The sequence below is a fragment of the Castanea sativa genome, chromosome 8, assembly GCF_040712315.1.
Source record: "Castanea sativa cultivar Marrone di Chiusa Pesio chromosome 8, ASM4071231v1".
Lineage (NCBI taxonomy): Eukaryota > Viridiplantae > Streptophyta > Magnoliopsida > Fagales > Fagaceae > Castanea > Castanea sativa.
Window position 1 is genome coordinate 52,043,581 of NC_134020.1, and position 24,374 is coordinate 52,067,954.

Sequence of the window (24,374 nt, forward strand, 5' to 3'; positions counted from 1 at the left end):
GAGTTTTTAATGACACAAATATTAGCTCAACCACAATTTGTGGACCAAAGCCAAATGAGTGCCAGGCTTAAATGGAAGAGAGGAGAGTCCCAAGTCACTACATTAGACAATTTAAGTTACAAGTTCACCACTCCTAATCAATGAGAGACAAGAATTGCAGATGCTGGTCTACAAAATTAAATAGACATGAATTCCATGCCACTGGATGATTTCAGTTAGTTGCATGAAGTTTTCTTGTCAAACAGGGCCTAGTGGCGGTGGTGGGGGTTGGCCTTGGTTCTAGGATGGTGAAACCTCGTTACTCATGAAGCCAATTCCAATTTGCTATCACATGGCACGAGATTCGATTGTATCCTTGCAGCTCTACCTGTAAACAAATCGACCATAGACATTTAAATCGAATAAATGTTTTAAGGATGCATTCAAACGTTGCAAGTGGAACAAATGCACACATCATTGTATAAACTGAAAGAAACAAATACCATGCTGATGACAATAAGACTGCTACCAACCTTCATCTTTTTCCATTTTTCGTCTGCTGCACCAAAGAAGACGAATTGGAGTACCAGCAAACCCTGCATCTGTATGTAGTTGCTTCTCCATATAGCAGTCTCAGGGAAAAGTTTCACATCATTAACAAAGAAAACGAATGTGGGTGGTCTTATGGCAGCCTGCAAAGGGAAATCAGTAAGATACGCTATATCTTGTAGTAGTTTATTTATACAATACATTCAAATAATACACTATTTGCATTAAAGGAGAAAAAAAGTTCATAAAACAACTCAACTTACCGCGCCCTGCTATAGCGTATTAGCATACATTTCCAATTCTTTAAAAACTAAGCATTAATCCCAAGTAACTGAGATTGGCTACATAAACTCTAAACCCTAAGTATCTGCACGCGCACACACAAATAACCATAACAAATGGAATCTGGGACATGACATGCTTTATAAAGTATCAACGTTCAGACAAAGGGACAGAAATAACCAATACCAAATGGAATCTTGGACATAACGTTCTTCATAAAGTCCTAACATTGGAAAAATTAAGTTGATAAGGCGATGCATAAACTCAAATTTCATCACTGGCAAACTCATGAAATTATCTCTATTTCCTGACAAACTCATGAAATTATGTTGATAAGGGTATTGATCTCTCATGTATTTTAAGATGGACATTCTTTTTTTGATAATTCAATAGTTACAATAAAAGAGGGGAGTGTTGAACCCTGGAAGTCTCAGTTAGAAACACCAACAGGTGTTAGTTGAGCTAAAAGGCTCATGGATTAAGATGGACATTCTTTTCTATCAAGAAATCAGTTTCCAGGCAATCCTTTAAATGCGCAAGTGAATTATAACTACTTTCAAAAGATGAGCATCAATCCATTTATCAAAATCCAAAAAACTCAACAAATTCCCCAACAGGTTTCTCCCATAGAAATAGTATAACAAATTTGATGCCAACTCAGAGAGGTCACATAAAATAGAACTAGAAGATGGTATCCAACCAAACATCAGTGTGTTTTTCCAAAATAATAATACTAATAATAAGAGAAGAATATGGAAACTACATCTGTGGAGTCTGATAAAATATCTTAACATGATTTGACTATAACTCCATTTGGTTTGCGATTGCATTTGGAGCGTCTGCGTCTAGGGCCTTTTTTTCTTTTTTTTAAGTCCAGCGGCTGTTGCACTGTTCATGGGACAAGAACAGTGCAATCAGGCCAATGAACAGTCACCAAAATTTTTTTTTTATTATTTTCAGTTTTCATTTTTTAGCAAAATAAGCGGTATCCAAACACACACTATGTTAGAGAGAATCTAATGCAGTTCAAGTCTCGAACCATTGTCATAGAGGATTCATGGTCGATTTACAAAATTCATATGCAGCCTCCAGATGGTGCTCCTTGGCGCATTAGATATAATATCACAATCATTCATATATTTACTAAATTAGCACAACACAATATCACACAATGTCACATTAAATTTGGAATTAAAAAATGCTAAATAAAATTAATGTCTACTGAATGAATGAGTGTTGTATTAACGCATAAACAGACACCCACATTGTTAAACAATACACATCTGTTATGTGACTGAAGACTAATACTCTTGCTGAAAACTTGAAAAAAAGAAGAAAGGAGGAGAAAATAAGGGACACCTCACCCCAAGGACCAAAACTCTGATGCTTGCATGAGTCCTTTACGTGGAGACTCACATTTGTTAACTGCAAGAATGACATACTTATTTGAGTAGATCTTTCGTGGCCGGTCTCCAATTTCTTCATCAGCTGCGGTCAGACCTGCCTGTTCATCGTTACCTTTATTTCTTTGTATTATAAACATTTGCTTGCCCAATTATAAAGACAAGGACTTGGAAACATATGAAAACATTCCAAATAAGTTGAATATGTAGTTCCCAAGAAATTACAGATGACGATTTCACCAAAAACCCTCCTTCAGCCATCCAAGAAATACAGCCTGTCCCACCCACTGACCACTCCACAGCACCTAATAGTCTCTCTCATTCAAAATTCTAGCTATGGTTCTAATTAGTCCACTCACATTTGAAGCCAAGATATGAAGCTTCATTGCATTATATTGAAAAAAATGTGTCCCACAACCCAGACACCCCAAAATATGGGATACAACCAATCAAAAAATACTGTAAAAGATAATGCACAAGCACTTACATTCATAAAGAGCTCTAAACTGCAGAATCTTTAAAGATCACCCCAGTGATTAGAAATAGGAAGCATATAAGGCATAAGAGCTTCGAGTGCTCTCAGCTTGCAATTTGGAAAAAGATGGACACAACCAAAGCATTTTTGACAAAAAGTTCAAGCTCATATAGGAGGTGGACAAAGTACATTGAGTGGGATCATTGTTCCTCAAAAATCAATCCCTGCTGAAATTGAAGAGTCAACCTTGTGATGTATACCACATACAAATATCCTAGCGCCAAACAACACATGTTTCCATTTTATTGATGATAAAGTGGCTGATTCCAGGAAGTCAATAAGCTCTAGCTCAAATTGCACTTCCTCCGCCAATAATAACAATGGGATGGAGGGTGAGGTCGTGGTTTCAAAACTACCGGTTATGTGTGTAACTTACCAATCAGCTCCAGCTCAAATGATACTTCCTCCCCTTGTAAGACCAAGGTGAAAGGTGAGGTTGTGGGTACAAGCCCTATCAGGTGCCTGTTGTAACTTAACATTTTTTGTTTAAAGGGAGAGGCTGATTCCAAGAAATCAAGGCATTGATGATTCAAGCTCTGGAAAAATTGAAAACTTTGTAAAATCATGATGGGCCTGTATTAACCATAATCACTCATTTATTAGCAAATTGTAAACTTTTAATTGTAATAGCCAAAAAACTGCCCAAATTAATACAAACTCCAAGAATCTCCTCCAATGATATTTCTTTTGCCTATTGTGACATTAGAGAAACACATATGATATCATTTTAATAGAAAACATAGACATATAAGTCCCACGTGCAATGACCCAACTAGGACATAGAAACAGGTATGCTCCATGAGAACCAGTTTTAGTTAAAATTTCGAATAATGACATCAATTTCAATAGAAATTAATGGTCATCTACAATCTTGGCTCCCAACAAGGGTTGGCGCATAATAAACAAAGTAAGTGGGATATTAATTTTTACTCAGTCAGTTATGTGGGCAAGTTTTTTTGAGCATACAAAGTTTCATGTGTGCATTATCAACTTGATCCATCAGGGGAAAAAAGGGCTTTGATTTATTGGCAGCTGTCCATATACCATAACAGGTCTCTTGTACATGGTTGTGACTCTATCTGGATCCTATTTTTGCCCCTAACATTTTGAAACAAATAATTCAACAGAAATTTCATGATGATTGTACAGCCAGCTGATGCTTTGGGTCCGTTTGGATAGAGCTTATTGCTGAAAACTGAAAATTGAAAACTGAAAACACTGTACCAAAATAATTTTTAAATGTGTAAATAGTACCGTGGGACCCATTTTTAATAAAAAAAATTCTGTAAAGTGAAGTTTGTGGGTCCCGTGAACAGTACACGGGACCCACAGAGGTGCTGAAAAGTCAGCAAATGCGGCTACTGTTCATACACAGTAGCATGAACAGTAACCGCTGTCCCCCCTGAATCGTGCATCAGCAGAAGAAAAAAAAAAAAAAAAAAAAAAACGCAGAAATTTTTCATCAAAACGCAAACGCCAAGTTATCCAAACACACGCTTTATCAGTATACTTTTTTTTCTTTTTTTTAATAGATTACCAGTATACTATTATTATTACTAGTTACCACCCTTAAGGCCTTTGGGTATTGAAACATTTGTTAAAAGGCCTTTCAGGTGGAAAAGAGACTCCCTATGATATGTCAACATGTGATTCACCATGAGAAATGATCTTCAACATAGAGATAATTCTCTTGGTGGAATATCTTAAATTTATGCAGAACAGTATTACCAAGTTCCTACAAGCCAGAAGACAAACAGTACAATACATTCATTCACGAGAACACCCTTAAGTTCCAAGTGCACAAAGGATAAATATACTATTCTTTTTCCAGCACTAACAAGCATGGGAATTTGAAAGAGTAAGTTCAAGAGTTTGGACAAAATAATGGAAAGAAGACAGACAGTACATTTAAGTCATACAGTCATGCACAATACCTGTCCATCAACAAGAAATATTATGACAGATGCTTCTTCCACAGCTGTAGTAGCTTGCCTCTCAATCATTGAGGGCATTCTGGCAATAGCTGCCTCCCTGGAGGCCAGAGGAATCCCAACCATACCAATTGTTGCAGTGATAGCCAACTCTTCCATAACATCAGCCTGTGACGTTGCTATATTGAGAACAACTCCAGTATCAACCACCATAAATTTATACTCTCCCCAAAAGGATCTACCATACAAGCAATCCCTTGTAACTCCTGGTTCATCCACCACAATTGCCCTGTTCCCCTATATTAATCAAAAAAGAAAGTCAACTTTCACTAAATGAAAACACACAAATGGAAGTTTCTATTTTTATTCCCACAGTACGGGAAAGCATCAATACTAATCAGAGAATCAAAAGCCAGAATTATTGATCAAATACCCCAACAAGACGATTAAACAGCACTGATTTACCAACGTTTGGTCTTCCAACAACTGCAACCCTTGGAAGTAGATGGTCAGGAATCTGCACATTGAATTTATAAATCTTAGCAAGCAACAGCTATTTTTCCTCTTCTTTCAAAAGAGTAAGTGCAAATCAAACATTATCAAGAAATATCAGTTAAATTGCATCACTGAAACATGCAATTTCTTTAGTTCTTTATCTGTTTTGTAGTAAACTTTGAAATATAAATAAACAAAATTGAGGGTATATGCAAAATTCTGGAAATTATTTATACCCATATTGGGAGCAAGACTGTCTACCAATCACCTCTTAGACCCCACAAAAGTGGAAGCTTTATGCACTGGGTACGACCTATTTATAATAAAATTTCACAAGGATATCCCTTGTTATTCTTAACCTTCATTTATATTTAAACTGTCAAATTCCTGCATCTTCTAAATAAGTGACTCTTAATTCCAAGGTTATCTACTATTATCCAAAGTACCCACTAAATATATACTTCAGGCAAATCTAGCAAAAACAATGAAAACAAAAAAGGTCAACCCTTACAACACTAATTTCATAATTCATTACATTCCAAATTTGATACGTTTCAGCACTAGAATTTCCCATTAGTTATCTTTATCAACTGGATAAGAATTACTCATTCTTAGCACCTATTACAAGTTTTTTTTTTTTTTTTTAACACAAAATTAGCTATAAACCACTATCTTATTCACACATTAACATATAAATAACTTGAAAATGAGAGAGAGATACGCTTACTATAATCTTGCAATTAACCTTGTTCACTTGCTGCAATCACTAAGAGTTAAACTTATAATACTCACTTGGACCCATTATATCAAACAAAGATTCAGACATAATCCTTTTCTAATTAAAAAATTTAAAAAAAAAAAAAAAAAAAACCCATCTAGTTTTCCACTTATCAATCTTCTTTGCATTCCAAATTTATATGTTTTGGCACTAGAATTTTCCCAACTCTATCAATTGGACAAGAATTACTCATTCTTTTAAGCACATTTTACAAGTTTAGCAATAAACCCACTACCTTAACAAAGTAAAAGTAACTTGAAAATGAGAGAGAGAGAGAGAGACTCACCGATTGAATGTCACATAGAATAGAATTGAATGGAATGGAAACCAAAAACCCCCCAAAAAGAGAAGGGAAATGTGAGAGCGTTTGGAGAGAGAGATGAATTGAAGGGAAGGGAAGAGGGAAGAGGGAAGTGGGAGGAAGTTTGGGAATTGGAATTGGGGAGAGAAAGGAAAGGGGTTTTGGAGATGGTGAGGAATTTTTTTTTTAGTACGGTGTAAATTTTTTTTTTTTTTTTTTTTAAGATTAAATTGCAAATTACACAATATGCAGAGATTATTTAGATTTTAAACCTTAAAATTTTAAATTTTGAATTTAGTTTAGGGTATTTGAATTTTATACCATAATATTTCAAAATTTGAATTTTACTTTCTAAAGTTTAGAAATATTTGAATTTTACGCCCTAAATTTTGAAAATTTAGAATATAAAATCCAAACTTTATGGAGTAAAATCTAAATATCTTTAAAATTTAGAAGGTAAAATTTAAATTCTGAAATATTATGGTGTAAAATCTAAACACCCCCAAACTTCATAGGGTAAAATTCAAATTCTGAAATTTTAGAGTGTAAAATCTAAACACCCCAAAACTTTAGGAGTTTAATTTGTATTTTACCCCTTTTTGTTCCTTTTCTTTTCTTTTGTAAATTTGATATTCTTCCATGGTTTTAATATTTATAGATTAATATTTCTCAATATATGTCTAGTCAAACGACTAAATATAGTAGCTCTAAGGTTTGAATGTGATTTACTAATATTTTAAAACTTAACAATAATGCTAAGTTAGTCTTTTTTTAATTAAGCAAAATAAATAAATAAATAGATGAGTTTGAAATGAGTTTTAATTCCTTAATAAATATATGTGAAACAAATAAAAAATTAAATTGCTTAGATTTAATCGAATTTGGAACGAGTTTGAAATTTATATTTTTTACTAAATTCATATTTATAAAAAGTATCCTCAAGTTTCAATCCAAACTTGTCTTTTCCTTAAGTGAATCGAAATGCACGAAAGTCGACCGAATGGATCAAAGTGGACCAAATAACAATTTATGTATGAAGTAATGTTCCTAGGGGAAATTATGTTATAACAGAGTTTAGTCCTATGATACACACACACACTCTCTCTCTCTCTCTCTCTCTCTCTCTCTCTCTCTCTCTCTCTCTCTCTCTCTCTCTCTCTCTCTCATGTGAATAATGGACATTATCATAAATTTAGTTAGTAAAAATTAATATATAAAATTTTAAGAAAAAAAAAGCTTCAAAATATTGAAATTTTTTTTCAAGTAGTCATGGTTAATACCCTTTTTAGGATGGCTAAAAAATGTTGTGCATTTTTACACCCTGAAATTTTGGCAGTGATTAAATTATACACTCTAAAATTATGTCCATTTTTATTTATCCAAAAGTGGACAAAATCCACCTTATGGTTAAGTGTCACTCTATTTGAAATTCTATTTGAAAGAATGATAAAAGCATGGTGTTAAATTTATTTTTAAATTTGTAATTTTGTAATTTTGTTCATAAAATGTACTCTCTTTCTCCATTTTAAAGCAAATGGAGATGGTCCTTTTCCCAGCATTTTAACTGATAACAGGTTAAAATGCTCAGTATGATTCGAAGCTCAATGCAATAGAAGAAGTTCAAAGTTCTTTGAAGCTCAAAATGATTTCAGTCTTTTCAGATAGCCAATGGGATTTAGAACTATTTTTAAATACAACATACATTATAGATACATTAATATCTGCAGCTAATTGTTGCAGATTCAACCCACCCCATGAAAAAGAATATAATTGCCTCAAAGAATGTGATGTAAAATAGTCGCTACAACCCAATGAACAATTCAAGGTTTCAAACTATCTAATGTACTACCTAATGAACTTCCATGTTACCTTTCTACCTCAACATGAGAATCACTAAGTATATGTTTAGAATGGAGGGGAGTCAGGAGGAGAGGGGGGAAGATAGCTGGAACTAGACCCCACCCCCTCCATCCAAACATAGGATAAGAGACTGAAGCATTATTCCAGCCATTCACAAGATTTTATACTGGATGCAAACTATCGCTTGTATGATTTCTCCTCCACTGTGGTCAATTCTCCTGCCCTTGAGATCAAAGCTAAAAGATCTGCCTCCACTTCTCTCGAATCTTTTGCAGCCAATTCGCAGGGAATCTAGAGATTGATTCTTCCTTAGATGCCCGTTTTCTTTGTTTAGCGGCTACAACATGGGAATTTTGTAGTCCTCTACAAAGTTCTGGACCATCAGTCTCATTAGATTCCACTAGAGGAGTTTCTGGTTTAACTTTTATCTTAATTGGTTTCCCAAGCTTTGTTTTATCTTCCATTCTTGCAATTTCGAGCGCCTTTGCACACACAGGAAAACCTTGATCATCCCAGGACTCCAAAATTATGCCAGAGCCCAAGCAGGTTCTTCCCTGATAGAAGGCTGCAAACTGCCCAGCTGCCAGGCCCTGATCATCTTCAGATAAGTGGACAACTGCAATGTCTTCACTACCATCTTGACCAAGTTCCATTTCTAAACTGCAGTTGTAAAATCCAGGGCCATGTCTGACCTGAAAAAATTATTAAGACATGAGCTTTGAGTTACTAGGATTATAGACTTGGGATGGGACTCAACATGGGAATTTCAAACAACATAACCAGATTCATAGCATGCCTATTAGTACATGATGGGCATTCTTTAGAGGACTAGTATTCACTAAGTAAATTATGCATAATGTCTAATTGGGCCATTTTCTGTCAGGGCGGTAGTGCAGAAATAAGGTTGTGGTATTTTCAGAACTTAATCATGAAAAGTCACTGGAATAGGAATTGGACACTTCTACCTTGCACTGGAGCTGACATAACTGATTTGGAGGCAACCCACTAAGCCATTTTATGGAGCCAACACGAAATATGCGTCTTCTTTTGTCAAATGAGAAGTAATTTCTTGACACAAACACTACATTGTTTTTAATGTCCTTCTCAACAACATACCTGCATGAGATACACAAGACCAGCCATATTGAATATGTTCATAACAAGTGTTTGACAATAGACAGTGTATAAAGTATCATAAGTTCATAACCAGTATTTGACAATAGCCAGTTTTCAGACCGTCTAATTATACAGAAACATATCTTGCCGGAGCAATAAAAGCTATGATTAATGGGAAAGAAATGTCATAACAGCCACTCTGCTTCTTTAACATATACAACACTTCAATATTGATTGGTATGCTAGTACCACTAAACAGAACATAAAAAAGAATTTAAGAGAAATACCAGAAACAAATGCTGGCATTTTTATTATTCTTTGATAAGAGACTTCATTAAAAAAATGAGCACTGGGTTCTTCTGCCCAAGTACACAAGAAGTGTACAAGAGAAGAGCACATCAGAGAAAACAAAACAAAACTAAGAAGCATATAGAACCGTTGAAGCCGTAAAGGAGATGGTGAATTTTAGCAATTCAAAAAAAGGAGTGAAGAAAGGACGCTAGGTATAAATGATGAGAGCATACCAGGGTCCTCCAGGGAGACGTAGACCTTGGCGTTGACCAATTGTGTAGAACCAAAAACCTCGATGTTTTCCAAGGAAATCTCCTGTCTCAGCTTCCAATATTACACCTTCCCTCTCCCCAATATGTCTACCAACAAATTCACTGAACTTTATCTGTAGCCCAAAAAAAAGGGAGACAAAAGGTTTCAAGATGAATCCATTCACAACTGACAACCTTGTGATAAAACCAATCATAAGAAACCAAAATGACAATTTTTAAATAGCCAATAAAAATAAATCCATGACCCACATGATAAAGATAATGATTAAATGTTATTCTGTAGCTTAGCAAAAAGATATTATTCTGACGCTTTCCTATTAGCCTTCACCAGCAAAGAACAAGGTTTAAAGCAAGCAAAACCTAACAGCAGATGATTGAGACTTGAGGGCAATCTGCTTAACTTTCCTATATAATTCAAGTTAAAAAGTAAAGGCAATTACACATGCTGGCACCAGGAGATAATTTCTTGAACAGGAATAAATACTGACAAATAAATGAATTGTCCAAAAGAGCTACTTAATAGACAGACCTTCCCAAGGAAGCATATTCCTTGTGAATCCTTTCTATCTTTGTTAGGTAAATCAAATCTTGTAGCAAGTTTGCGAACTTCTTCCTGCAGGTAATTGAGCAAACATAAAAAGAGAAGGGAATCAGAATAGAAGAAAACAAATGCAAGTGCTCTACAAAGAGACAATCAAAGCCACACAAAATGACCATAAATTGCTTTGGCAAATGAGAAATTAGTGGAAAAAGAGAGATTGTATTAACCATATGAGGATTTACGGCAACTAAAATTTTCAGAAGTTCACAATTATGGATGTTTCAGTTCCCATTAACAATGAGAAACACTATGAATAAAGGCAAAGTATTCATGGCAGCATCTGTGTAACTAATTCACTTTGTAATCATATCATCACTTTGAGTGAGAACAATCCTGTTGGATAATACGTATACAATATCAGGCATCTTCGCAACTAAAATCTATGATTCCCATCTAAAGTTTTCAAACACTCAAAAATATTCAGCAGTTGCAGAATGTAAATAGATAATGTGAAACAGAATGTAAATAGATAAACAAAAACTTTTCAAGTAAAGTTCTGCCTTGCAGTAAAACTAGTCCCAGCTAACCTTTGAGATATAACCAAGTGGGAACATTAGTCGCTTGAGCTGAGCCTGCGAGAGATGCGAAAGGAAGTATGTTTGATCCTTGACCTAAAAATTCAAAGTTAGAAGGTGTTAAAACCAGACAATATGCTGGAGAATTTTTTTAAAAAAAAAAGGGGCTCCTTTTCAAACTGAGATCTGTGTACAAATTGCAAAAGAAAACCAATTAAATCAGTCCTGTGTTTCTTTCCTCATATAAGAATTAAAGGAATTACAACCACCCACTTGCAAACTCAAAATTCCATGACTGTAAACATTCTCATCTTAAAGTAACATTAAAACCTCCTAGACATGTATAATGATCATAAAAATTGCATATATTCTAAAAACAAGCATGAGTAGCCATTTAAAGCATCTACTCAGTTAGGAAAAAGAGAAAGCATTGTAAATAAAGCTCATATTTAACAAGATAAAATTCTTTGGACACATCTTCAATATATAAAGAACAGCAATAAAGCCAAAAAGGACAGGGAATAATAGAACTCAGTAATATCTCATGAAGGTACCATGTCTTTCGAAAGTTCTAAAACAGAAGGGTTATCCATCTGATCTGTGGAAGAGTGAATGATTTTTGCATAATGTCCAGAAGCAACATAGTCAAAATTCATACTGCTGATGGCATCCATGAATGCACCTGGAAAATGACATACCCTTAAGAGACAATAGAATAGCATATGTAACTTTGCAGTGGTAAAAGGTGTATTTTTTAATTAAGTTGACAGCATACCAAACTTTATTCTTGTATTGCAAAGAACATCTGGGTTAGGAGTACGGCCACATCGATACTCCTCAATAATGTAAGACACCTGAAATAATGGCCATTAATTCTGAACACTTAAATAGCCAAACTAAGCCTTTCAGGACTTCCTCTGGTTACTAAACAGGAATGCAAGCAATGATGAAGACTGAACAATAATATTATGATTTAAGTTGAATTCACAGACACGATAGAACAACAAGCAGTGCAAGTTTAACAAATATAGTTAGCAAGCATTAGAAATACAGCAGAAGGTATAGTGCAAAGTGAGCGCTAATTAAACATTATCCAAAGAAAATACACTCAGAGAGGTAATGCCTACCACATTCTTCCAATATTCATCTGTCAAATGCACAACTTCCAATGGGACATCAACCTGAAAAAAAAAAAAAAAAAAAAAAAAAAAAAAAAAAAAAAAAAAAAAAATTTCAGTTGTAAGACCTCTCTTCAGCATAAAGCACACAATAAAATCAAAGGCTTTATCTATGAAACATGTGCAAAAGCCCTTCATTGAAATCATGCAGGTGGGTGCTATTCACCCAAACAAGTGTAATAGCTGGATTAGCAAATGTGACTACAGAAATTTAAGAAATTAAATGAACTTCGAAGGGTATCAATTTATGAGTAAGTCCAAAGGGAGGAATAGGGGGAAAAAATCAATGGGACACAAATTAAAGAATTGTGACAAGATGTAAATCATTAGATGCCCATGTGCTCTAGCCTCTAGCTCAAATGGCACCTCCTTCCCTTGTAAAAGCAAAATCGATGTAAGGTTCTGGGTTCATGACCAACTAGGTGTGTGTGTGTATAAATACTGCCTCAACAACAACCATGCCTTAGTCCCGAAATTTAACAATTGGCTATGGATCCTCAATGGATTAATTAGGTCCAGTGCACGTGTAATTACCAATGGAATGGCATTTCCTGTGGCTTTCAATAGAGATGTCCAGGCTTCCAACCTCCCCTCTCCCACATAAAAAATATTAACAGAAAGATTAAAAATTTATATTACTTCCTAGCATATTCTATGCAGAAAACAGAAAGAGTAAAACTTTATCTTACTTCCTAACACATTCTATGCACACCATGTACATCTTTAATACTAAGTCTAACTTTCAACCAAAAAAAAAAAAAAACAGAAAACTTAGAAAAGAGAGAAGTAAAGTTAATTACTTGATTACAAACAGCTTTAGCATACTTCAAATCTTCTTCCCATGGGCACTCTGACCAGAAGTTCTCAAAGTCTTCCTACACCAAAACCACACATCAGTATAGTACCACAATTCAATTTTGAGTAATGGGTCTTTCTCCATTTTCACAACCAACATGATCATATATGTATAAATGGGCATACTTGGAACCAGATTTTGAGGTAGAAAGCGGTGCAGGAATGGCCAGCGGCGTGGAGGAGGCGAAGAGCGACGCTGCTGTCGACGCCGCCGCTGACAAGGACGGCGACTCTGAGGGGCTTGGTGTTGGGCATGGAGCAAGAGAGATGATGATGATCATCGACATCGAGGCTGTTTGAAAAGCGTAGTGGCACTTGGGGGGCCACCGAAGTAGAGAAAGAAGAAGATATAGAGAGGGGTCTAGAGGGGCTGAATTGAAGGATGGGTTTTAGTTTGATTTGAGTTTGGCGTTGGAGAGAGAGGCTTTGAAATGGGAGGTGAAAGAGAGTGAGCGAGGAGGACGAGGACATGGACATGGAGATTGGCCTCGGTCTCAGTCTCAGTCTCAGCAGCATTGCTTTGTTGATGTGCTACACAATGTCTACCGAGAAGCCTTGTCACACGCACACACAAGTTTTTGTGTACCTTTTGTGCGTGTGTTTATTTGCTAAACGTGTACCTTTGTGTTCGAACTTGGAACAACAACTCGCTTATTAAATGAAATAGAGAGGTAAAAGTAATAAAACTAAAATAAATAAATCAAAACTTGTAATGTTGAATAGACTTTTGGTAAAAATTAGATGATATCTGTAAGTGCACAATTGCACCTGGCCCCAAGAACAGTTACGGGCTCAGGCCCAATGAGCTTTAAACAACATGATTTGTAGAGCGTGGGCTTGAAACCCAGGTTAGAAGTGTTTGAGGATTAAATGACAAGCCAAAGATTGTAGACACTTGAAAACAACAAGGAATACTGTAAGTCAACCTGCTCGGACGTAAGCCGAGAACTGTTCTTGTATTATTTCTCTTTCTTTTTTCTCTTTCTTTTAGGTTACAAAGAAGGGATCTCCCATTCTGTTCTAAGTTGCTCCTTAAATACTCCCCTTTTTGATACTTTGTACACGTGTTGCCCCAACTCTCCCTTAGCCTAGATATTTCTTTTCTTAGTGCCTTTGAATAGTAACCAGAAGTTTCCCTTCCACTGTTCAGGTGTCACTTCCCCATTAATGCGGCCAGGGTGGTAGGTGCAGGGTCTTTAATGTGGAGGTGACAGCCTTTATCCCTGGTGTTTCTCTAACATCGGTGCTTCTAGGACATTCAAGGGTTTACCCCTTTTATCCATTGGTTTTGACCATGTCATTGCCTAACGTTTATCATGAAGTCCCGGGTTCTCCGGTGTCCGTCCGAAGAGAAATTCACCATCGGCTGGATTCTCGGATCCTCGGCGTATGGGCCGACTCGTAGTACTAATAAGTTCTAAACTCAAGAGCAGGTCGGCCTTCCTTAGCACGGCCCAAAAGGCCCATATACCCATCAGGGTCTTTTTACTCCCCACAATAGCCCCTCAAAACTCTAATTTTCGACGTCCGAGGAGAAAAATAGGGTTTTGATCTGACGAGAACCTACCCCACACACTTTGTGAGTGATGGCACGCGTGAAAATCGTTTCGCGTCTCAGAAGATGCCACTTGGCGGTTTTATTTTCAAAAATGCGCGCATTTATTACTGCAAGTTACACTTTGTCCCCCACGTTCAACGGCGAGATGGGCATCCAACGGCTCTCGTTACTCCACGAAAATTTGGGCGGGACAAATATAATTTCGAGGCCGCTTTTCCGCACGCAGTGACGCTTCGGGAACCTGCGCCTTCATTTAATTCACCAGGGGTTAATCCCATCAAAACATCAATCATCATATTTTACCTGCAGAAAACCGTGGGAATTTGCACACCTTCAACTTTGTAAGTTCTTGTTCTTTCTATTCTTAACCCTTTCTCCTCGGTCCTTGTCCTCGGCTGTCACTATAAGCATTCTCCCTCTTAGAGTTTGATCTTTCGTTCCTCTGTAATGGGAAGATTCAAGTGTCTAGTTGATACCGCCGCTGGGATGGAAGGCTTTAGGGCCAAGTACCGTATTCCCAACGACGTAGGTCTAGAATATTGTCCGGCGGAAGCCATCGCCGATTCTAGGAAAGAGGGAGAGGTTATCATCCCAATGATAGCCTTTATAGAGGGTGGGATGACCCTCCCAATGAAACCCGTAACTAGGGAGTACCTTCGCAACCACCGGTTGTGTCCCGATCAGTGCCTCCCAAACGTTTTTAGAGTTTTGGGTAGCGTCGATGCTCTAAACGAGCAAATGGGTCTAAACCTCTCCTGGCATGATGTCGTTTTTCTGTACGAGTCCCATAAACTCTCCAATGTAGGTTACTACATTAAGTCCCGTTCTAGTGTCGTTAGGTTAATCTCCTGTCTGCCCAAATCCAACAAAGGCATGAAGGACGACCACCTGATCGTCTCTGGAAACTGGCACGACGGCCTCCACTGCCCAGTTGAGTGGGGGGACCCAGGTGCGATGCCATAGGATTAATCTCCCCACAACACAACTTCCTCTAACACACACAAAAATGAGTATTCATAATTACTTAAACTTATTGCATATCTGTGCGAATCTGATCAGGCTTGTTTGTTTATTTTGACGTCTTTTTTGCAGATAAGCAACACGTGCGCCCTCGTTTGAGTCACTGTAACATCGCAGACCTAAACCGAGTACTTCGCTCCGAGGTGTTCATTAGCGAAGACTTGCAACTCAGGGCTGCTCATCTCATTCTGGGGTACACTCTCATATCCTCGGACTTCCAGGAGATAGAGAACGCCATAATTGCGGGTGACCGAAGACGAAAGAGAATAAACGTAGCCCGGCCCCACTTTTTGGACAACCGCGAGCTCCCTGACGCCCCTGACACCGTTTTATACGGACACCCCATTGCGGCAACCCCCCTCGCCGTGCACTCTCAGGCAACTGTTGTTCCAGAAGAGCAGGTGTCTTCCTCGCACACGCTTGACGAAGAGATAGATCAATTCCAACTTGAAGACACCGAGAAACCTCGAGGGAATCAGTTCGTCGTACTTTCCGACGAGGAGGAAGAAGCCACCGAGGCCTCTAGAATCGCAGGTTTTGTAGTTGCCCTACCTGAGGACAAATCCGAGGAAGATATGGTCAGGATGAAGGGTCTCCTAACCAATAGAGCTGCGAAGGTTCTGGAGAAAAAGACGGGGACGTCCCAAGTTCTCCCATCTTTACCACCTCCCCCTCCTCTAGCTGAGCCAAAACTTCTAGCCGAGGATCCCAAGAAGAAGAGAAAGGGGGATATTGAGGGGATGATCAGTAAGGACTCCAAGAAACTATGACCACAACTCCCACTGGTTCAGCAGCAGAAGCTGGACAAGGGCAAGGGTAGGGCCCGCTCTGTTGAAAGCGGGGAAATCAGGGACGAGGCTGAAGTGCGCCGAGCACCGACCACCTGGTCCCCCGACTTAAGACTGGACGGTGCACCCATCTCTTGCCAATCCAGTATAAGGGCGGTTCAACAAGGCCATGCCCATCACTTGGCCGAAGTGTTGGAGCGCCCCCTTCTACTGCCCAAGGATATGGAGACCTTAGAAAAAATGAGCCAGCCACAACTATTCCTTTCTTTAAAAAGGGATCTAGCGCTGGTAAGTTTAATCTTTTTAAGAAGATTCCATTTTTAACAATATTCATAAGTTTTTTTACTATTCCTGATTTCATCACACTTTGTTACAGGCCATTCAGGAGGTCTTCGTGGCCGAGAAATTTATAGAAGACACTCAGAAGAAGGCCAGGACTAAGCTGGAGATTAGGCTGGAGACAGAAAAATCCTTGGGCACAGCTCTTGCTGAGAATGAAAAACTTACCTCGGAGGTGGCTGAGCTGAGGAGAGAGAAAAATGGGGTCGAGTCAAACTTGAAGACTATGAAGACCCAGATAGAAGGGCAGCGCAAGCTCCTCCGCGAAAAAGATGATGAGATCGCCCGAGTCCAGCGGGAACGCTCAAATTTGGAAAAAGAACTTGCGCTGATGAAGGAAGAAGCCAGCTCATTCCAACTCTCTTTACAAGCTGCCAAGCAGGCGAGCTTCGAGGAAGGGGTAGCAACCACCGAGGAGCAACTGACAGAGGACTTCGCGGCCTTGTGCCGGTAGTATTGTCAGAAAGTTTGGGGGGAAGCTTTAAACGTAGCAGGAGTTCCTCTATCTTCGGATCTGAGGAAGTCCGAGAATGTTTGGCTTCCCCTAGAGATACAGGAGATTGAAGAGGCTCCTGCTGCTAATCCTACCCCTGAGACAACTCTTCCTGCTCTTCCTCCCATGGTCCTGAAGCCAATTCCAGATCCTACAGAACCTTCGGGTTCCAACAAAGACAAGGAAGGAGGCGGAGATGCCGAGAAGGGCCTTAGCCAAGCCATGGAATCCAATGTCCCTGCAACGAAAGTAGCAGACAAAGGAAAAAATGTTCTGTCTCCTTTTGAGTTGGAGCTGAAAGAGACAGAGGGAACCAGCACTTCTCGGCAAGATCCTCCTCCAAAAGCTTAGGACCTAGCTTAGGGCTTCACTTTCTCCATGTTCAGCCTTTATATGTAATACATGTCCAAATGATTAATGAAGAACAACTTTATTTGATTTTCACTCGTGTTGCATCTGTTTTTACTTTATTCTTTTTATACTTATCGCAAAAGTTTCCCATTAATACATAGCAAAAGTTTCTCAGAACAAACAAATCTAACTCCAAGGATTGCACACTCGTATTTTCCTCATAATCATGCGCATGTTATTAAAGACTTAACAGAAGGTGACATATTTGAGATATTTAAACGATGCCTTGATTTAAAAGAAGAAAAGACCTCATATAACGATCAAACCCTTGTAATGTATAGCACCGTTTCTAGTAGGGTGTAAGGTCCGAGGACCATTCCTTACACAAATTTGCTTAACACTTAAAGATATAAAACTTAAGATCCGAGTTAATGACCAGTAAGGCACTAATTTCCAGGAGCAATGAGAAATTAACTTTAATCAAGTTTGTGGTCCGAGGGCAAGACCTAAACAATTTCCCATTGGTTTTTAAGATCAATAGGTTTAAATGTCAATTTGTCCAACGTAGGAGGTCCAAGGACCCAGCATAACTAAGGTTTTGTTTAACAAATGACAAGACATCAATTTCCACGAGGTTTGTGATCCGAGGACTGCACTTTAACCAAGTTTCTGTTTGATTCTTAAGATCAGTAACTTCAAATGTTAATTTCCCCAAAGTAGGAGGTCCGAAGACCCGGCATAACTAAGGTTCTGTTTAACAAATGACAAGACATCAATTTCCACGAGGTTTGTGGTCCGAGGACTGCACTTTAACCAAGTTTTTGTTTGATTCTTAAGATCAGTAACTTCAAATGTTAATTTCCCCAAAGTAGGAGGTCCGAAGACCCGGCATAACTAAGGTTCTGTTTAACAAATGACAAGACATCAATTTTCACGAGGTTTGTGGTCCGAGGACTGCACTTTAACCAAGTTTCTGTTTGATTCTTAAGATCAGTAACTTCAAATGTTAATTTCTCCAAAGTAGAAGGTCCGAAGACCCGGCATAACTAAGGTTCTGTTTAACAAATGACAAGACATCAATTTTCACGAGGTTTGTGGTCCGAGGACTGCACTTTAACCATGTTTCTGTTTGATTCTTAAGATCAGTAACTTCAAATGTTAATTTCCCCAAAGTAGGAGGTCCGAAGACCTGGCATAACTAAGGTTCTGTCTAACAAATGACAAGACATCAATTTCCACGAGGTTTGTGGTCCGAGGACTGCACTTAACCAAGTTTCTGTTTGATTCTTAAGATCAGTAACTTCAAATGTTAATTTCCCCAAAGTAGGAGGTCCGAAGACCCGGCATAACTAAGGTTCTGTTTAACAAATGACAAGACATCAATTTCCACGAGGTTTGTGGTCCGAGGACTGCACTTTAACCAAGTTTCTGTTTGATTCTTAAGATCAGTAACTTCAAATGTTAATTTCCCCAAAGTAGGAGGTCCGAAGACCCGGCATAACTAAGGTTCTGTTTAACAAATGACAAGACATCAATTTCCACAAGGTTTGTGGTCCGAGGACTGCACTTTAACCAAGTTTCTGTTTGATTCTTAAGAATAGTAACTTCATGCGTCAGAGGTAGTCATAACTTTGAAATGTTCACTGATAAAAGCACATTTTATTAATAATAATATAAGATTATTTACATTCCATGGGCGTGGTACAATTCTTTCATCTAGGTCAACTAGCCGATATGACCCTATACCTACTACTGAAACAATGCAGTAGGGGCCTTCCCAGTTGGGTCCTAACTTACCCCAAGCTGGGTTTTTAGAGGTGCCCACAACTTTTCTTAGTACGAGATCACCAGGTGCAAGTGGCCTTAGCCTCACGTGGGCGTCATATCCCCGTTTTAGCTTCTGTTGATAATAAGCCATTTGGACCATTGCTGCCTCGCGCCGTTCCTCAAGCAAATCTAGGCCTTTTTCCAAGAGTCCATTGTTATTCTCCGGGCTAAAGGAGTTGGTCTTTAGGGTGGGAAAACCAGATTCCAGAGGTATCACCGCCTCGGCTCCATAAGTCATAGAGAATGGAGTTTCTCCAGTGGACCTGCGCGGTGTGGTCCGATACGTCCACAGAACATGAGGGAGCTCTTCTACCCATCTGCCTTTCGCATCATCCAACCTTTTCTTCGGCCCACTGACAATGACTTTGTTAACGGCCTTGGCTTGCCCATTTCCTCGAGGATAAGCTGGGGTGGAATACCTATTTATGATACCCATGTCACCACAATACTTCCTAAAAGCCTTACTGTCGAACTGAACACCATTGTCTGAGATGAGTGTGTGTGGTATGCCGAATCTGGTAACGATGTTTTTCCAGACAAACTTCTTGGAGTCAATATCTCTTATATTTGCTAAGGGCTCGGCCTCAACCCATTTAGTAAAATAGTCTGTTCCCACGAGAAGCCATCTTTTATTGCCTGTTGCCCTCGGAAATGGCCCAACTATGTCTAATCCCTACTGTGCGAAGGGCCAAGGACTGGAAAGGGGATTAAGAACTCCTCCAGGTTGATGAATATTAGGAGCAAACCTCTGACACTGATCACATTTCCTGGCATAGTCTTGGGCCTCTCTTTGCATATTGGGCCACCAATAACCCTGAGTCAGGGCTCTGTGGGCTAAGGATCTTCCCCCAGTGTGGCTGCCGCAAATCCCTTCATGCAATTCCTCTAGAAGCCCTTCCGTTGAATCAGGGTGTACACACAACAAGTACGGTCCTGAAAAGGATCGTTTGTACAGTTTCTGGTCCTCGGACAACCAGAAACGTGGCGCCTTTCGGCGTATCTTATCTGCTTCAGATTTTTCCTCAGGAAGGACATCATTCCTAAGAAAAGATATGACCGGGTCGATCCAACTAGGTCCAGGCCTTATTAGATGGATGCGAGGCGCGTTGGTAATGACAAGAGAGGGTTCTAGTAAATCCTCAACGAGGATAACCCTAGGTAAACCTTGAGCCGAGGACGTTGCCAGCGTGGCTAAGGAGTCTGCATGGGTGTTTCCGCCCCGAGAAATATAGGTTAAGGCGAAGGAGTCAAATTCAGTTTGCTGGCATTTGATCTGGGCCAAATATTCCTGCATCCTTGGATCTCTAGCCTCCATGGTTCCCGTGACCTGGCCGACCACCAGTTGAGAGTCCGAGAAGATATGGATTTCTTTTCCACCCATTCTATGCACCATTTTCATGCCTACCAAGACCGCTTCGTATTCGGCCTCATTGTTAGTAGCCGAGAACGCCAATCTCAAAGATTTTTCGAAGACAATTCCCTCTGGGGACGTTAGAACAAGTCCAACACCAGATCCTCTCTGATTAGCCGCCCCATCCACATACACTTTCCAAATCGGAGGCATGGCAGCCGTAATCACACCAACTAATTTTTCATCCATGTGTGCTTCTCTTAGAGTTTCTTCCAGTAATGGCTCAGCAAATTCCGCCACCAAGTCAGCGAGAACCTGGCCCTTCACCGAGGTGCGAGGCTTGTACTTAACGTCAAAAGCCCCTAGGATGGTCCCCCACTTTGTTATCCTTCCTGAGTAGTCAGCGCTACGCAGCACTGCCTTAAGGGGCAACTGGGTCAGAACAACCACTGTGTGGGACTGAAAATAATGGGGAAGCTTTCGCGTGGCATGAACCACGTCCAGGAGCGCTTTCTCTGAGGGTTGATAACGCACCTCGGCATCACCCAAAGATTTACTAACATAATATACCGGTCTTTGCACCCCGTTATCATCTCTTATCAGGACCAGGCTAACCGCGTGGACGGCCACTACCAGATAAGCAAACAAAATCTCGTGCGCCTCGGGACGAGACAGAATGGGTGGCCGAGAAAGATATTGCTTGAGCTGTTGAAAAGCTAACTCGCAGTCCTCGGTCCATTGAAACCCTTTCCACTTATTCAACAGTTGGAAGAAAGGACGACACCGGTCAGCTGACCGAGAGATGAACCTGTTCAAAGCGGCAATCATTCCCGTCAACTTTTGAATTACTTTTGGGTTCCGAGGAGGCTGCAAGTCCTGAATAGCCTTGACCTACACTGGATTTACCTCTATGCCTCTATGAGTAATCATGTATCCCAAGAACTTTCCAGACCCCACGCCGAAAGAGCATTTTGAGGCGTTGAGGCGCAACTTGTACCTTTTCAGTATCTGAAAGGTGTCGGCCAAATCTTTCACGTGTGAGGGTATTGTTTTGCTTTTCACCACCATATCGTCAACGTATACTTCAATGGTTTTTCCCATTTGCTGTTCGAACATTCTGGTCATCATCCTTTGATAGGTAGCCCCAGCATTCTTCAAACCGAATGGCATGACCTTATAATGGTAATTCCCCGTCGGTGTAATGAAGGCAGTCTTCTCCTGATCCTCTAGTGCCAAGGGAATCTGGTGATAACCATGGAAGGCGTCTAAGAAACTCATCCGAGGATGTCCGACAGTGGCATTCACCAGTTGATCAATATGTGGCATTGGGAACAAATCTTTAGGGCAGGCCTTGTTCAGATCAGTAAAGTCCACACATACCCTCCACGTTCCATTTTTTTTTTTAACGACGACTGTATGGGCCAACCACTCGGGGTAGAAAACTTCTTTGATAGCCCCAGCCCTCTTGAGTTTAAGCACCTCTTCCTTCACAGCCTCGCAATGTTCCCTGGAAGAGCACCGAGGTGGCTGCCTTCTCGGAATAATGGCTGGGTTGACATTTAAGTGATGACAAATGAAGCCCGGGTCCACGCCTAGAGCTTCATAAGGATCCCATGCAAAAACATCAACGTTGTCCTTCAAGAATTCTAACAATTCCATCTTCTCTTGGGGTGGCAAAAGTACACCGACTTGAAAGAATCTCTCTGGGTCATCGGCCACTGGAAACTTCTCTAATCCCTCGCAATGTGTCTCATCTCCCGTCACCATTCCAGATGAATCGGGAGTCGTTAACTGCTATAAGTCTTTGGTGATCAAAGCCGAAGACTCGACTTCTGTCTGATGCAGTACTACAGCCGATATGCACTGTCTGGCTACCGATTGGCTGCCGAGGATTTCCTCAACACATTCTCCCGAGGGGAATTTAACTTTAACATGTAAGGTAGAGGAGACGGCTCCGAGCGCATGCAGCCAAGGCCTGGCAAGGATGGCTGTATATGGAGAGTACGCATCAACCACAATGAAGTCCACCTCCACCGTTTCTGAGCCGGATTGAACGGACAAACGGATCTGTCCCTTCGGCACAACGGCTCTTCCTTCAAAGCTTATAAGTGGCGAATCGTAAGGAGTAAGGTCTTCCAACTTCAACCTTAACCCCTTAAATAGATCAGGGTACATGATATCTGCACCGCTGCCCTGGTCTATCATCACCCTTCTCACGTCATAGTTCCCTATTCTGAGGGTAACCACAAGAGCATCGTCGTGGGGCTGGATAGTCCCTACCTTATCCTCTTCCGAGAAATCTAAGACGGGCAAAGTGCCCTTCAACCTCTTCGGCCTGTGACCCACATCCTCGGTCTGGGGATGGGAAACCGCCATCACCCTAGTGGGACCTGAGCCGGTACTGCCAGGGGCAGCGAAGATAACATTAATTGTTCCTAATGCTGGCCGAGATGTATTGTTCCTCTGGTTGTTTGAGCCAACTTGACTGACCTGCCCAGTGGGCTGACACAAGTGCTGCTTTAACTTTCCCTCACTGACGAGCTGCTCCAGATGGTTCCACAGGGTCCGACAGTTCTCGGTAGAGTGGCCCACATCCCGGTGGTACTGGCAAAAGAGGTTGTGATTCCTCTTCGCGGGGTCTCCTGCCATCTTATCAGGCCATTTAAAGAAGGGTTCCTTACGAACTTTCTCCAGCAGCTGATGTACTGGTTCCCGGAATACAGTGTTCACGGCCTGAGGGGCTGCCGAGGCGGACTGTCCAACGTAATCTCTCCTCGGCCTGTTATTGTGATATCTGTCCGACCTGAAATCCCTTCTCTCCTGCGGGATAACCTTCTCCTTTCCCTTTCCTTGCTGTTGGTCTTCCTCCACTCTCTTATACTCGTCAATACGGTCCATGAGGCGACATACACTGCGAACAGGCTTTTTAGTCAAAGACTTTCTCAGGTCGTGATCAGTAGGGAGGCCTACCTTAAAGGTATTAAGCGCCACCTCATCAAAGTCGCCATCTATTTCATTAAACATCTCCCAGTAACGATCGGAGTATGCTTTCAACGTCTCCCCTTCCCTCATGGTCATGGATAACAGCGAGTCCAATGGCCGAGGAACTCTGCTACACGTGATGAACCGTGAAGCGAATGCCCTAGTAAGCTCCCCAAACGAACTTATAGACCCCGACTTAAGGCCGTTGAACCACCTCATAGCAACAAGTCCTAGACTAGAGGGGAAAACTTTGCACATCAGGGTCTCGTTGTGAAAGTGCACCGCCATCCTCTAGTTAAAGTGACTCACATGCTCCACCGGATCAGTCCGGGCATTATAGATAGTGAAAGTGGGCTGGGTAAACCTTCTGGGAAGCCTTCCTTTCTCAATCCTCCGTGCAAATGGAGACTTGGAGAGCTGGTGCAACGCCCTACTCATAGCATCGTTGCCTATGCCCCTAGAACGACGCTTCTTACGTCTGTGAGTTGGCTGGTCGCCCTCCTCACCGGAGGATGTTGCACTGGTGGGAGAGCGCGACCTTGAGCTGTAGCCAGCTCCCCTATCCTCCTCTGAGGAAGAATTAGATGAGGACGGTGAAAACCTACGCTTGGCGCGGCGTAGCTTTCTCTTTAAACGGTTGATTTCCTTCTGCATGGATTTAGAACCCTCGTCGTGGGTGGTGTTACCCCTTCATGAATATGGCTAGCACCTGGATATTCTGTAT

The 24,374-nt window shown here is 40.4% G+C and overlaps 2 protein-coding genes across 2 annotated transcripts; both read right to left on the reverse strand.

Moving 5' to 3' along the window:
* LOC142605676 (uncharacterized) lies at positions 1 to 6,430 on the reverse strand. The gene is made up of 5 exons (XM_075777107.1): positions 6,239 to 6,430; positions 5,113 to 5,196; positions 4,683 to 4,976; positions 483 to 671; positions 1 to 367 (listed from the first exon to the last, which is right to left on the reverse strand). The coding sequence occupies exons 3-5, from the start codon at positions 4,890 to 4,892 to the stop codon at positions 299 to 301; spliced, it is 468 nt and encodes a 155-aa protein (XP_075633222.1). The 5' UTR covers positions 4,893 to 4,976; positions 5,113 to 5,196; positions 6,239 to 6,430; the 3' UTR covers positions 1 to 298.
* Positions 6,431 to 7,879: 1,449 nt separating this feature from the next.
* LOC142606672 (uncharacterized) lies at positions 7,880 to 13,513 on the reverse strand. The gene is made up of 10 exons (XM_075778009.1): positions 13,068 to 13,513; positions 12,887 to 12,961; positions 12,036 to 12,089; positions 11,684 to 11,762; positions 11,463 to 11,590; positions 10,921 to 11,004; positions 10,322 to 10,405; positions 9,754 to 9,905; positions 9,079 to 9,229; positions 7,880 to 8,805 (listed from the first exon to the last, which is right to left on the reverse strand). The coding sequence occupies exons 1-10, from the start codon at positions 13,455 to 13,457 to the stop codon at positions 8,350 to 8,352; spliced, it is 1,653 nt and encodes a 550-aa protein (XP_075634124.1). The 5' UTR covers positions 13,458 to 13,513; the 3' UTR covers positions 7,880 to 8,349.
* Between the last annotated feature and the right edge of the window lie 10,861 nt (positions 13,514 to 24,374).

What these genes read in the sequence shown, in the direction of transcription:
- LOC142606672 (XM_075778009.1), bottom strand. Translation starts at nt 13,457, where the DNA reads ATGCTGCTGAGACTGAGACTGAGACCGAGGCCAATCTCCATGTCCATG. An exon ending in CTAAAGCTGTTTGTAATCAA is followed by an intron (nt 12,090 to 12,886) that starts GTAATTAACTTT and finishes TTTTTTTTTCAG; the next exon opens with GTTGATGTCCCATTGGAAGT. An exon ending in TATGTCAGCTCCAGTGCAAG is followed by an intron (nt 8,806 to 9,078) that starts GTAGAAGTGTCC and finishes TAATTTTTTCAG; the next exon opens with GTCAGACATGGCCCTGGATT.
- LOC142605676 (XM_075777107.1), bottom strand. Translation starts at nt 4,892, where the DNA reads ATGGTGGTTGATACTGGAGTTGTTCTCAATATAGCAACGTCACAGGCT. An exon ending in TATTTCTTGTTGATGGACAG is followed by an intron (nt 672 to 4,682) that starts GTATTGTGCATG and finishes TTCCCTTTGCAG; the next exon opens with GCTGCCATAAGACCACCCAC. An exon ending in GTCTTATTGTCATCAGCATG is followed by an intron (nt 368 to 482) that starts GTATTTGTTTCT and finishes ATTTGTTTACAG; the next exon opens with GTAGAGCTGCAAGGATACAA.